At 45.7% G+C, this 15403-nt stretch overlaps 1 protein-coding gene across 3 annotated transcripts; it reads right to left on the minus strand.

Moving 5' to 3' along the window:
- Positions 1–3798: 3798 nt before the first annotated feature.
- LOC144169483 (uncharacterized) lies at positions 3799–7292 on the minus strand. 3 transcript variants are annotated; one of them, XM_077698667.1, is made up of 5 exons: positions 7182–7292; positions 6628–6687; positions 5023–5035; positions 4898–4941; positions 3799–4133 (listed from the first exon to the last, which is right to left on the minus strand). In XM_077698667.1, exons 2-5 carry the CDS (start codon positions 6674–6676, stop codon positions 3874–3876), a joined length of 366 nt encoding a protein of 121 aa, XP_077554793.1. In that variant the 5' UTR covers positions 6677–6687; positions 7182–7292; the 3' UTR covers positions 3799–3873. The 3 variants fall into 3 exon arrangements, 2 of the variants coding, with proteins under 2 accessions (XP_077554793.1, XP_077554794.1); XR_013322454.1 differs by lacking the exon at positions 5023–5035; XM_077698668.1 differs by lacking the exon at positions 7182–7292 and having other exon boundaries at positions 6628–6766.
- Between the last annotated feature and the right edge of the window lie 8111 nt (positions 7293–15403).

Genomic DNA, 15403 nt, shown 5'->3' on the forward strand with positions numbered 1-15403 from the left:
ACGAGCCCATTTGTGCGTGATGGTGTGCATCATTGAATGAACAAAATATTACAGGCAGAGCACGTCGCGCTAAACACCGCATGATAAACAAAGCGAAACAAAAAATTGGCGCAGCTTGCGCAAGTCGTGCAAGGCTGGAGAAAGAGCGGAGCAGTCGGCCGTACTAAGGTTATTATTGGATCGGCTAAGTTTATGTGCGGTTATGCTCGGAGCCTTAACCAAGCTTTCTGCGTGGTTATGCTTCGAAACTCGTTCGCGTATTCTGCGGAGTGCCGTCGTTAGCCCCGAAAGTGCAATGAACACTCCATCAATAAACTACGTGCAATGTACGCGACCTCACAACTGCGGATATTCAGCAGCTCACTGTAGTTTCCCCACCGCTTCAATGGCGCGATCTGCAGCACTCGACCGAGGTCGCCGCATGTGTTCTCGAGTAGCAGAGCAGCGGCTTTCGCGCAGCATTCCTCTTCATCGGGATTGACGCCCTGCTGTCACCCCATCTCTGCAATCGTCAGAGATTCATCTGTCGCACCTCACACTAATTTCCGAACTTCCCGCTGGAAGTTCTCCATGACTGACGGACCGGGTCGTTTTGTCCGCAGGCAATCCCATCTCTCCGAATGTGGACTGCGTTATCACCTGCTAGAGCCGGCGGCAACCAGATTCGCGAACTGGCCGACTGTAGCACTAGCTTTCCCGTGCTTCCAACTTCAAGCGCGAACCCACGTGCACGCGCCGGTAGAAAAGCACGTGAGAGATTACGCCACGAACGCTAGGCAGAGTGCTCTCGAAGGTCGAACGGTGGCGGCGCGCGCGATGACGTCATAGCTAGGGGAGGCTTGGCTGCGCCCACGCAGCTGCACGAGGTTGTGCCGGGAGGCTCGCAGCGGAGGAGTTTTACCTGCGGAGTATCTTAGGACCCCTCAATGTCAGTCCGTGTCCAAGCGCATAGAATTTACAATCGCAAAAACAAATCACACAGGCACAGCCAGAATTCGATCCTATGTCTGGTAGCCCACACAGAGTTGGTGTCAGTCGTCTTACCCATTGGGTTACCACCGTGATTTTTGTTTTTAACAATAACTTTGTTTACACATAAATACACACTTTATGCAGAAGGTTACACATGGCTCAGGGATAGCTCTGACAGCGGTTGTGTCGGTTACATCATTTGAGTGGTTAGGTGACAACGAAAGTAATTCCAGGAGGGAAAAAAGGAAAAAGAAAAGAAACAAAGAGGACATTCAACACTGACAACACATGCGATACACAAACAAGGGCTGAAGGGATTCTGTGCGGCCTATTAGCTGGCGATAATCTCCTTTGAACCTAAAAAAAGAGGCTGGCCATTTTACATATACAGGCCCATTCAGCTGCCCAAAAACCTTTTTTTATGGCTTAGACGTTTCCCTGTCTGCTTCTTTCCTCGTTTGTTTTATAGCGGTTCAGCGCATAACTGCCTCGGGCGAATTTCCTTCGCAGTTCCAGGTCAGAGTCAGATGCTCCAAACGCGCTAACCGTCCATTGGACTTCCCGCAGAAAGTATCCCCATGCGAGTTGTGGGTGGAGGGTGCACTCCACTGCGTCTACCCTCCCTTTCCAGAGGGAGTGAAGTCCGGTGGCTAGGACACAGTCATGGAGAACGGGGTGCTCTATGTCCACGCACAGGAACTTGAGTCCCGGCCAGATGACCTTCCACGATGTTCCGAAGCACGATTGTATTTCTAGCCAGAAGTATATCGCCGGGTTGCAGTCAAGGAAAACGTGTTCTGCAGTTTCCGGTTTGCCACACAGGAGGCATCCTGCGCCCCAGGGAAACCCCCCCCCCCCCCCCACTGCTGACGCGCCATGACAGGCAACACTCCCGCATGGAAACAGAAAAAAATCTTTTGTGCCGACTGGGATGGGCGATTGCCTTACTCGCTTGAGCACATCACCTCCAAACTGAGGAACCGGAGGCTGATGTTACAGAGATTGTGGCAATGTCTGCGCTATTAATTCCCAGTATAACTTTCTCGCGGATTCACAGCGAGCAGGTATTCCCAAGAGAAACACGTCTGCAGTGAAGCCATCGCACTCGCATTCTCCCTGTAGAAACCGGTGATGCGGGAGCCATGATCGACAGAAATTGATGTGGCAAGCCACGGCCGCAAGTGAAATTAGCCTAGGCATTGGATGGCCGCTTGAAGGAACGGGTCAGCCTGGTCGCGGAAAAAAATGAAGCGCTGGATGACGATCTTGAGTTCTGCGTTAATCAGTCCAATGCCCGCCCCCTCCACGCACCAGAAAAAATTGGTCCGGCTCAATGCTTCGTATTGTGAAGGCCAAATAAACACCGCCAACGACCGGTGTAGCCTCTGTATTGAGCCGGCATCGATGGTGGTAATGCGCGCTGCTTACAGAATCACGCGGTAAGCCACCATGTTGCACAAACAGGACCTTGCGTGAGTTACCCCCGGGCTACCACCGTGAGTTAGTACCCGAGAGTCAAATGGTTTACTCCCTCGCCTGTAATGGTGCGGAGTACCTTAGGACCTCCCAATGTCCGTACGCGTCCATCCGTGCGCACACCACCATCAAGCGAAAATCACGCGAAATTAAATTTGTGCCATGAGTTGCAGTTTCATTTAGGTAATAATCAATGTGCAACTCACGGCTCAAATCTATTGGCGGTCGGGGAGCGAATCGGATGTCACTCGGGGAGCAACTTAAATGTCATTTCGTGTCGTCGTACTCCGCAGCCTCGCCATCATCCACGGAGTGGAGATGCTGCCATTTTTTTTTTCATTACAGTATTTTTTTACTAACGCCAACTGGCCGAGCTCAAGCTTAGACAGCTGTGCTGTTAAAACTACACTGCACCTATTATACACCTGTGGCTGGTTCCCATGCAATCCTCATTGGTTTGTCATCTTCGAGTGCACCTACCGGTATCGCCCGCTGCGATTTACGGTGTGGCAGAGCAAGGTGGGCATTGTAAAGAGGCAGCTCAACGTACGTGCTGTTATAAATGCACCCGGTTGCTGTTACCAAGATTTTGAGTAGAGACGTAGAGATTAAATCATTTTTTTGCCGTTACCAGCTGGTGCTATAAACGTTCCTTGAGAGCGAGATCTTCTTTGCACAAACAAAATTTACTGCGTGTTCATATCCTGTAGCTCCCTACTTCGCCTCCTTGCGCCTGTATGGCATAATATACTAACCCGCACGCTGAAGTGCAGGAATTCAGGATGATGACTTTTGAATGTGTTATAAGGCTGGAGAGACTGATGTTCTCATCTTGTTATCCTACGCGTGATCCAAGGCGAGTACTTCACGCTTGTATATGCTCTTTTACGACCGCTACGTGAGGAATGGTGTCGTTTACGTCTGACCATTTTCTCACATGCGTACTCCCTAAAGGCGATACACCTCTATATTAAACATCCCGTGCCACTGTGCTCAATGTTTTTGGAGTTCAGGGAAACGTTGGCCTTCCAAAACAACAGCAGGTTTTGTTTCATCAGGGAGCGGATCGTACATAGCGGAAAATCAGGTGCTCCTAATTCTTTCTCGTCCACACGTCCTCTTTGGGTATTGTAGGCAACCCGAAGGCTATTTATGTGTCGCCTGTTCTCTTATAAAGAACATATTTTATATAAGTTCTTTTACTTTCACGTGAGCATCTCCAGAGAGAGGTTGCGGCTTCAGCGATAAATGCGTGTTCAACTTTGGGCCTGTGATACAAGCTTTTTTCTTCTGATCCCGCATTTACGCGAGTATTTCTCGAGGAATAAAATGAATGAGAAAAAATGAAAGTCAAGGCTCTGTATGCTTTTATTTCGCACCCGTACGTTGAATCGTGACGCAGTGAATTATCTTCTTGAGAATACCTTAGCCGATGGTTCCAGCAACTGCTCCAGCAACCTTGTTCACCACCACCACTTTTGCGACATTCTCTACGACTTTTCGGATCTTCTTCCAGAAGTATTCTGACGTATTGTCGTCGAGCGTGTTTTCGAAGTTCTCCAAGAGCTTCAGGGCGTCCACGAGATCCACCAAACCTTCGTTGGTATTAGTCAAAGCGTATTTTTCTTGGAGAACAAGGCCAAGTGTTTCCAGCTGTCTTCCGGCTTTCTTCAATGTCTCTTCATCTGTGTTCGAACGAACGAAAGAAATGTCGAAATTATCGGCACTGGTTTGGCACCTGACACAATAAACTGCTCACACTGCTAGTCAAGAAAACTTGTATATTGCCTTTCCGGGCCATACTATAAAACTATATGGTTCAGTTATAACAAATGCTTGTTTTCATTCGTGAGTATAATCCACAGCAGTAAAATGCAGGTATTGTGTCATGAGGTTGTGTCCGATGCAAAGTGTTCCAGCACAATAACGTTAATACCAGTTCTAACACCGGAATACCACATTGCCTTCTGAATATAAGTCACCATAAATAGGCGCCAATCTCACCAACTAATTCATTTGAGTAGTACCTTTAACTAATTAAAAGCTGTTCTGAAAAAAAAGTAATTGCTGTGTGGTTTATGCACGAGACAAAGAGGTAAACCAGTGACGCAAAAACCTTCTTAGGAGTGGCGCAAATATAATCACTTTAAGAAGGGTGAACGAAGGAACCCATCAGCGCAGGTTACGCCGGCTATGTAATAAAACCGTTGAGGGAGCACTACCTAACTCGCTGGATTCATTTTAGCATTCTGTTAAAAAAGGTAGGCAGTTGAATTATTAAAGAGACTTTGACTAAATATGGCAGTGTTTAAATATTTTTTACTTGAACTGAATTACCTCCCCGTCATCATACCAGAAAACTGTTAGACCCCCGTCGAATCTAGCGCTGGAAAGTCATATGAAAACTTTTTTTTATCCAGGCATGCATAAAAGGTTTACTGTAGCTTACCATGTTCAGATACGGCGGTCTGGGCACCCGTGTTTTCTGGTTTTCTGGAGTAAAAGAAACAATTTCCACATCAATATCTACGCCACTTACCAGAAAAACAACATACTTATACATGTAATACTTACACACTGGCTGCAACTGCAGGATGGTGTTGTTACCCGGAAAGAAACAAAAGACAGAGAAATGAGTTATTGGTGGAAGGTATCGGATGTTAGAGGATATTGAGTTTATTTACCTAAGGAATACACTTCGCTTCGGCCCGAAGTACTATTAAATTCATTAATGTGTTTTTCACTTCGCGGTACAATAGAAATATTCAGCACGAGACTAATTTTAAAAAAAGACATGCTGTAGAGATCTAGCAGCGCAGAGACCTCAGAAATTCATTTCATTTCTCACGTCACTTTTTGTGCTCTTGACATCAATTATTCGCCGCTTGTGCGAATCATGTGCGGTTTCGGCACATACTTTTATTCTTTTTTATGTATTGTCACACCAACCTATCCTACGCTAAGCACTGTTTCGAGGACGCGGGTTCGATTCGCGGCCGCGGCGGCCGCTTTTCTGGTGGAGGCGAAAAGGAAAAACGCCGTGTGTACGAGATTTTGGTGCACGTTAAAGATCCCCAGACGGTCACCATTAATCCGGAAGCCCACAATACAGCGTGCCTCATCTCCTGTGTTGCATCGGTGCGTTAGGATAGAATAGAATAGAATAGAACATTATTTGTGTTGTCACAGACTGGAACACCGCTAGAATAGAGTCAATACAGACAGGGGTCCCATAGTAATAAACTGTACTGGGACTCCTTGTTATTGATAGCATACACAGAAATAGCTTAAGTGCAGTTGCTAGCAGGAATGATACCTTATATTCATTGCCTATCTTATACAATGAAATAACGAGACTACGCGTAGAGTAAATTCTTAAGATTGCATATTTTAGCAATACATAAGGAATATATTGAACAAATAAAACACACAGCATTGAAACAACTAACATGGGAATATTTAAACAAAAAAGCATCCTATAAATGAAACAAAGACTACACTTGGCGAAATGTGGATGTGCACTTCAAAAGTTTATGTGATGGTTCGTTACAAATGATAGAAGGGAATGTTTGAACGTTGGTGGACGTGCTTGGTTTTAACCGAGTGAGGTACCTCGTTCCATATTTTGATTGAAGTAAAAGCGAATGTCTGTTTACCGTAGTTCATGCGTACCTTTGGAAGTAAAATGTTATTTTGTGGAAGTAAAATGTTATTTTGCAAGGAAAAACGAGTGTGGTTAGTGTTTTCTAGTTTAGTTCTGCCAATAATGTAAAGAAGGTCGGGTTCATTCAAAGGGTGAAAGGCAGCTCTGGCAACGTTAAATATTGTGGTGTCAGTAACCGGAAGAACTTTAAGATCAAGAAAAAGGGGGGCAGCGGGAGCATGAAAACGATAAAGGTGATTATACGCAGTACCCGGTTTTGAATATGCTGTAATAGTGCTATATGGAAGTTGTAAGTCAGACTCCATGATCCCATACAATAGTTTAGGCGACTTTGGAAAAAAAGTTTAGTACAAGTTGATTGGGATTCGTTCCTGGAATTAATGACGAACTTTTATTAGTACCCGAATGCATTATAAAACTTTCTTTCTGATTAGGTTAATGTGTCAATAAAATTTTAGAAATATAGTTAAACCCTACAATCCATCAATCAAAGCACTGTTTCCCTCTATACTTACATGCAACAGAAGCCAGGGCGAGCACAGGCAGGACAATTGACGCCTTCATTGTGGCTTCAGCTGCAGTTAAGAAATTCCGCCCATCAGCAACAGTTAGTAAGCCCAGTTCTTGCGAAAGCTTTTCCGCACAGTTTTGGCGCTGTTAGTAACAGGAAAAAATGTTTCGCAAAAACATACAGCTTGTTTAACGTTCTACCCTAAAAACTGAGAAAAAAATAAATAAAGTAACCTTTGATATGGCTGCTTTTGTGTTTGAAAAAGGCCCCGACATATTAGTACCAATAATAAACATTGCCTACATAGTCGCTTTACGATTCACAAGTTTGTTGTAACCAAGACGACAACACCAAGTTTTATTCCCCCATTCTGATGAATTCCAACAGATATTTCTCCCAAACGAGATATGGCAGTGCGTCGTGAGGGACAGCAACATTAAAGTATTCAGAATATTTAAGTCAACGTAAACACAATTCCCCCTAACACTAAATATTTCATGTAGCCTCCTAGAGTTTTGACAAAATCCGAAACAGAAAAAATTTTTTCTCCGATCTTACCTCAACGTTCACTGCGCAGAAGGGTGAATGGTGCCTTTGACAGTTGAGAAGGGAAACTTATATAGCACAGGACGATGGTGCACACGTGCACTCTGATGGGAAAACACAGATAGAATCCTTTGCAAAATTGGAACAATGCAAGACACTTCCCGACGACGATAAGAGATATCAGTCAGAATTCGGGTTCTCCTGTTGCTAACAACTAGTATTTCCATAGCTTTGTATCTCACATGGATGTACTGTTCTCCGTATCGAGTGCGCACATGACGGGGTTGCAAAAATTATTGGAGGAAAAACCTCAATCTCCTACTCAATATAGGCATTCTGGCAGTGCGTACTCCTTCCGATGAAGTGAGCGCGCGCTGTCACGCAACTAAAGATTGGTTTTTAAACAGAACATGAGTCAACTTCAGGGAAAAAATAATGTTCGGAATTCTCCCTTTTCACGTTAACGTATTTTAAGGCGTGCATAATTTTTTCGATCAGAATTTTTAAAATATTACTGTTCAGTATGGCATGTACCCATGTAAATAATGTAAATGGTGGCGACTGGGTATTTACCGCACTTTAAAGAAAGCTTTTTTGTTAAAATTCAATAAAAGCAGTAAACTACCTCTAAGAAAGGGCGAACTCCTCTAAAATAACATTGGTTGATTATTCCCAAAATGTCCAGTAGGTCTGCAGGTAATGTGCGCATAAGTTGTATTGGTAGAGTAAAGTTCATACGAGCAACTGATGAGTCTAAACTCAGTCTGGTATTATATGTACTGGTCAGCGTAGTCGAAACATCTGCCAGTTCTTGCGTATGTTCCTTTAATACCTAAAGTGTACGAGTAGGATACCAGTTGTGTACCACTTTAGGTAGCAACCTAAAGTTACCAATAGATTTTGGTACAGTTTGAATATCTGCACTTCACACGTATTTTAAATAGGCGATAAAGAAAGACAACGTTGTTTACTTTTGAGGAATACTCATTGGTAACCCACGCAACTGAATTCGATCTCCCAAAGCCATTTTTTACCGTTAAAGCAACCTTCAACACTGTTTTTATATTTTTAAAATCTTGACTGCTTTAATGATGTAGTTAAAGAGCACATCCTGTACGCATATATGTCACAAAGTACCAAAGTCACAAATTACTGCTCTACGCCTATCAGAAAACTTACAAAATTGCAAAAAAAAAATTCTCATTGTTGGCATTCTTCGCCCGCAGGAAATCCGTCAGTCCGGTGGTGTAGCTGATATTCACCGGCGTTACTGCCATTGAAGCAATAAACGCATTCGATGGTCACTTAATAAGAAAGCCACAAAAGCAAATCGCAAATGCTTCGACGAGCAAATCACGAAATGCCGCTCCGGGCTGGCGATACTTATTGCTTTCGCAGTGCTTACAGACGTGACGGAAATAGTGAAAGCGTTGGTCGGAAGTGTTGCACACTTCCTTTAAAAGGTAAAAGACGTTAAAATATGTTCAGATTTTATAGTACCCGAACCTAGCACTGATGCAATAGAAGGAGCCCTATACAATTACCCCGTATCTGCTTCTTTCGATACAAATGTCGATGAAAGTCGTTAGTCGACGGGCGCCCCTGCCATGTTAACTCCTCCTTTCTCTTTCCTGCTCAGCTCCCATGCTACTCTTCTCACGCCTGGTTCCTCCCAGGATAATACGATAGATGTTTGCTCAATTCAACTTAAATATACCGTGATCTACCGCTCCAGGCCGGGGGCCTCAATGCCACAGCCAGCGCCGCCGTACGGCGGAGACGCGCGTGATTCGAGGCACCCTAATACAATGTGTTTAGAACCACGTTGCCCTGCTCCACGTGGATTCCAGGCGGAACGGGGAATCTATGTAGTGAAACGTTTCGTTACTGTTGCCTTTTGATTTCTGAAGATTGCGGCAGGAGCTATAGTGGTGCAGGGAGCAGCAGGCGACGATTCTCTGCAGTTGATGTAGTATTTCCTTTTATATCGCGAAAACCAAGAATCCATTAATTTGTTTAAATAACGCAATAGTGTAAATATCCTTTATGTATTGATTTTCAGTCTCACATTTGCGTAATGTTTGTTCTTCTTCAACGATTTGACAAGCATGAAGATTGAAAATGGACTTAAACCATTAGATTTGGCTGTGGGCATGTAAGACTATTGCACAGCTACAGTTTGAGTTTACCCTGGTGGCTGAATCGAATCTCGGACGGACGGACGGACATACGGACAGACAGACAGACAGACAGACAGACAGACAGACAGACAGACAGACAGACAGACAGACAGACAGACAGACAGACAGACAGACAGACAGGCGAAAATTTCTGTTTTTAAGTGCCCAAGAAAAACCATCGTCCCTAAAACAGTAGTCAATGTGCTAGCTGCACGTTAGCACTCAAGTGATACAAACAACCGTATACGCCCCAATACGAGCTCGTAGTCATACCTCTTGGGAGGGAGGAACTTCGGTCGGCGCCGCCAGTTGCGTGAACAAAACGTTGTTACGTCTTAAAACCCGGTGAGGTATTGGCTGTTGAGGCGTCATTGCTCCACCAGTTTTATTTAGTATCCATAATATTTGTTTGTAGTTTGCGAGGAAATTGGTAACATTGTTTTTTGGACGAACCCGTTGAAAATAACCTGATGTTCTGTCTTCGTGTTCTTTTTTTATTGAGAGAGAGAAAAGAGAGGACCTAATCATCTTCACAGAGCTGGCCTCGATACAACACCCCTCGAAGATGAAGTGAACTCTGGTCCCCTACCCCACCACCATAAACCGCCCTATTTCTGGGACAATTGTTTAAACCTGTTATATGCAAGAAAACCAACCAAAGCATTTTTAATTACGAGCCCATTGGTGCCTGATGGTGTGCATCATTGAATGAACAAAATATTACAGGCAGAGCACGTCGCGCTAAACACCGCATGATAAACAAAGAGAAACAAAAAAATTGGCGCAGCTTGCCAAGGGGTGCAAAGCTGGAGAAAGAGCAGAGCAGTCGGCCGCACTAAGGTTATTCTTGGATCGGCTAAGTTTATGTGCGGTTAGGCTCGGAGCCTTAACCAAGCTTTCTGCGTGGTTATGCTTTGAAACTCGTTCGCGTATTCTGCGGAGTGCCGTCGTTAGCCCCGAAAGTGCAATGAACACTCCATCAATAAACTACGTGCAATGTACTTGACCTCACAACTGCGGATATTCAGCAGCTCACTAGTTTCCCCACCGCTTCAATGGCGCGAACTGCAGCATTGGACCGAGGTCGCCGCATGTGTTCTCGAGTAGCAGAGCGGCGGCTTTCGCGCCGCATTCCTCTTAATCGGGATTGACGCCCTGGTGTCACCCTATCTCTGCAACCGTCGGAGATTCAGCTGTCGCCCCTCACACAAATTTCCGAACTTGACGCTGGAAGTTCTCCATGACTGACGGTCCGGGTCGTTTTGTCCGCAGGCAATCCCATCTCTCCCAAAGTGGACAGGGTTATCACGTGCTACAGCCGCCGGCAACCAGATTCGCGAATTAGCCGTCAGTAGCACTAGCTTTCTCGTGCTACCAACTTCACGGGCGAACGCACGTGCACGCTCTGGTAGAAAAGCAGGCGAGATATCACGCCACGAACGCTGGGCAGAGTGCTCCCGAAGGTCGAACGGTGGCGGCGCGCGCGATGACGTCATAGCTAGGCGAGGTTTGGCTGAGCCTACGTAGCTGCGCCAAGTCGTGCCTGGAGGCTCGCAGCGGAGGAGTTTTACGTGCGGAGTACCTTAGGACCGCAGAATGTCCGTCCGCGTCAGTGCGCATAGCTTTTACAATTGCAAAAAAAGATCACACAGGCAGCGGAACAATTCGGGCCTGTCTGGTAGACCAGACAGAGTTAGTGTCAGTCGTCTTACCCAATGGACCACCACTTTGAGTTAGAACCCGAGAGTCAAACGTCTTACTCCCTCGCCTGTAATGGTGAGGAGTATCTTAGGGCCTCCCAATGTCCGTCTGCGTCCATCCGTATACACACCCCCATTAAGCAAAAATCAAGCGAAATTCGATTTGTGCCGTGAGTTGCAGTTTCATTTAGGTAATAATCTAGGTGCAACTCACGGCTCAAGTCTAATTAGGGTCTTTTCGCAAGTCGGATGTCACTCCGGGAGCAACTTAAATGTCATTTCGTGTCGTCATACTCCACACCCGCGCCATCATCCACAGAGTGTAGATGCTGCCCTTTTTTCTTTTCGGTATTTTTTTACTAACGCCAACTGACCAAGCTCAAACTTAGACAGCTGCGCTGTTAAAACAACGCTGCATCTATGCAGCTGTGGCTGGTTCGGATGCAAACCTCCGTGGTTTGTCATCTTCGAGTGCACCTACCGGTATCACCCGCTGCGATTTACTGTGTGGCAGAGCAAGGTAGGCATTGGAAAGAGGCAGCTCAACGTACGTGCTGTTCTAAATGCACCCGGTTGTTGTTACCGACATTTTGAGTAGGGACGTAAAGATTACATCGTTCTTTGCCGTTACCAGCTAGTGCTGTAAACATACCTTGAAAGCGAGATATTCTAGGCAGAAACAGAATTTACTGCGCGTTCATATCCTGTAGCTCTCTACTTCGACTCCTTGGGCCTGTATAGTATAATATACTAACCGCACAGTGAAGCGCAGGAATGCAGGATGGAGGGCTTTTTAATGTGTTATAAGGCTGGGGTGACTGATGTTCTCATCTTATGTTATCCTACGTGTGATCCAAGGCGAGTACTTCAGGCTTGTAGATGCTCTTTTACCACCGCTACGTGAGGAATGGTGTCGTTTACGTCTGACCACTTTCTTTTTGCGTACTCTTAAAAGGCGATACACCTCTATATCAACCATCCCATGCCACTGTGCTCGAAGTTTTTTAGAGTTCAGTGAAAAGTTGGTCTTCCAACACAAGAGCAGGTTTTGTCTCAGCAGGGAGCAGGGCGTACATGGCGGAAAGTCAGGTGCTCCTAATCCTTTCTCGTTCACACGTCCTCTTTGGGTATTGTAAGCAAACCGAAGGCTATTTATGGGTCGCCTGTTCTCTTATAAGGGCTATGTTTTACGAAAGTTCAGCGTTGGCCTCTTCCTGACAGCCTCTTTTTTGTTACATACTTTGGTGCTTGCTAATAAATTTAATTTTCTAGGAAAATATATTCTCTCTCGCGACTGCGACGCAAGGAAAGATATGATCACCGTATACGTGCTGTTTAGTGTGTAGAATCTATTTTTTGTTTGATACTTTGCCCCAGCTCCAATAATCAGTAATAAATCTTAAAGAGTTGTAGGCCCATAAGTATTGCGTAAGTAATGAATGATTGATTGATTGTGGGGTTTAACACGCCGACGCAACGCAGGCGATGAGGCGCGCCGTAGTGGAGGGCTCCGGATTAATTTTGACCACCTGGGGATCTTTATCGTGCGCTGAAATCTCGTACACACGGACGTTTTTGCTTTTTGCCTCCATCAGAAAAGCGGCCGCCGCGGCCGGGAATCGAACCCGCGACCTCGTGCTCAGCGCGCAACGCCTTAAGTAATGAATGAGGCATGCGGGAAAAATTTTATGTCGTAAATCTGAAGACACCGGGCGAAAGGAAAGAAGAAGGCTCAGAGCAGCAGCAAGGAGGGGGCAAGAAACTGTGCCCCGAGCCGGGGGCTGCGCTAGTCATGGTGGTGCGGCTTTGTCTCCTGGCGCTGTTTTGCGCTGCGCTGTGTTGCGTTGCGCGGCCTCTGCCTCTGCCCGAAGCGCGCATTGTCCGGCTTCTCAACCTGTCCAGTCACGCTTGTACGCGTTATAAGATTGAGAGTATTTGAGTGCAGGGCCCAGTCGGAGACAAAAGTGGCTAGAATCGATATGACAGTGGTGAGATACCGATTCTGCAGGGCAACAACAATCCCCACAGGTAGACAATACCGACGCTAAAGGAAGCCAACGCTGCAACTGTCAATGTGAGAGCGAAGACATGGTTGACACTATGTGCAGGTTAGAGGGTAGGGGCAGGCTGCAAAAAAAAACAAAAAAAAACACCATGTTGCGGGCTTAAAAAGCCTGAGCAAAATGTAGGCATCGAACCGAGCCCCAAGTTCCGGACAGAGATAGCGGACAATTGTTCACGCGTTTATAAAAATGCCCCAATAGATCTTCAATATTTGCATTGGCTCTTCCAGTATCAATCAGTAATGGATGCATACATATATTAACAAGAATTGTATAGCATTATTAAATTTTTTGACTATTCTCCATATCCCAGTATTTTAAAGTTATTTTTATACGCACGAAGCCCAAGAATGATTCCTTGCACACACTTTCGGAATGCGGAAAAGTAAACTTTCGAGCAGTCCTGGCGAGGACGGTGTTCTCTTCTGGCAGCAGAGCCCGCTGCTGTCGGCGCAAGCTAAAGGCAGCCGGACACCATGCCTCCACCGGAAACGTGCCAGAAACCATCAGGCGTGGGTACCAGCACTTTACGTCATTACCGCTTCATTCTAAGCTTACACTGGAGGCACTAGTCGGTGAGCTCATTTTTATAGTACAGCTCCTAACAAACACAATGAAATTGGGCACCTCACGAACCTGCATGCAGTCTTGGTTTTCGGCATCAATAATAACCGGTCAGCCAGTCCCTGAAGCGTCCTTGCCTCAAAAAGAACACAATCCTACTCTCAAGCCTGGTATGAAGACTATCGAGACTTGCTAAACAACCCTAATTACGGTGTCTAACAAGAGTAAATATAAACACAACTTACAGATAATCTCCCGCAGTAACTACCTGACGCTAGCGCCGCCAGTTATGTGGGAATCACGTCAACACCCGCTGCTTTTGCGGGTCGCCAACCTGCCACTGATCCCGACAGGATTTGCTAGCCACGTGCCTCCAGACTTGCACCCACCATTGCAACCACTTTAGTAAACATAAACGCATTAAATAAGGGAGGACGCTGGTCTTAGAATAATTTCAAATCGTTAAAAAAGTATTTCGAGGCAAACGAGACAAACCTGCTCTACATTTTTTCAGCCCTCAAACAAAACACATATGCACAGGTCTTATCATTTCACAGATTAAATAATCAAGAAGTTCAGTTTAACGCCGATGAATATTTCCAATTATTACCCGCTGGTCGACCAGTAGTGACATATCGGTAGCCGATATATTGTGATTGAGCTGGTTGCTCGCAGAAACTCCCGGCTAATGGTACCCTATGGCGGCAAAATCAGAGAAAACTGTCCCATTAACAAAAGCGTGGATATATTCGCCATAGCAGGGACAAATGTGCTATACGGCGGAGTTGATCAAGGACGGTGGAGGCAATGTTGAGTTTGCGCCGATTCCCGGCAGTTGTGCCGTTATGGACCGCACTGAAAATAGCTCTGGTCAGAGAGCTGTCACGTCTGAGGGGACCCTGGAATGTCCATCCACACTTTGCCTGTATACCTCTAGTTTAATTTGTGGTGGTAAAAATGCTCCCCGGGCTATTCTTAGAGCCCACTGGAAGCTCAAAAACCCATTATTGTGTGTGCAAGCGATTTGGCAGCAACTCGTGCAAGCGCTTTAGCACAAACGTGGAAGCCTTGCGAACCCATCTAGGACAAAATCGGGGACTAAGCTCCTACTTGGACTCCGTCCACCTGGGTTCAAATAATTGTTTGTTCTGTCGCTGGCATGCTCAGATTGAGGGGGGGGTACTAAGGTGCCATGGAAAAGAAAACGGATGGGGCCGATAACTGTACTTGTAGTGGGGGCTGACAATTACGAATGGCTGTCGGTATTTATTAGTGGCTACTGATAATTATTTATTTTATCGCCATCTACAGAACGTCCATATGGGGCTTAGATGTATGCTGCCAGCCTCCCACCACGACGATCAGCCATTTTATATTTGATTGGGCGAAACAATCGCAAGGTTGCATAGGCCCTGACACCACCCCGAAGTTCTCTTTTAATTTAATATCTCCTGCTGTGGCTTTGAGTTGATGCGTTTTCTTTGTGTGTGTTTTGTAAATGTTTTCCCCCTTTAAAGTTCCAGCTCCTTTTCGCTTTTTCGGGACACGCCTCCCCCTCTCCCATCCCTCCCCCGAAATTAAATTCCGCGTACGCTGCTATTTTATATCATATAATGGTGCATCTTGTTTACCAAATAACCGCGAGCTCCAACATACACTTTTTGTTAGCCTAAAATATTTCTGTCGTGTTTTTCTGTGTACGCTGATAGAAACTAAAGGCGTCATTC

Source organism: Haemaphysalis longicornis, unplaced genomic scaffold (assembly GCF_048455015.1).
Source record: "Haemaphysalis longicornis isolate Haplotype H1 unplaced genomic scaffold, Haemaphysalis longicornis Haplotype H1 scaffold_2, whole genome shotgun sequence".
Taxonomy (NCBI): Eukaryota; Metazoa; Arthropoda; class Arachnida; order Ixodida; family Ixodidae; genus Haemaphysalis; species Haemaphysalis longicornis.

What these genes read in the sequence shown, in the direction of transcription:
- LOC144169483 (XM_077698667.1), bottom strand. Translation starts at nt 6,676, where the DNA reads ATGAAGGCGTCAATTGTCCTGCCTGTGCTCGCCCTGGCTTCTGTTGCA. An exon ending in GACCGCCGTATCTGAACATG is followed by an intron (nt 4,134 to 4,897) that starts GTAAGCTACAGT and finishes GTTCGAACACAG; the next exon opens with ATGAAGAGACATTGAAGAAA.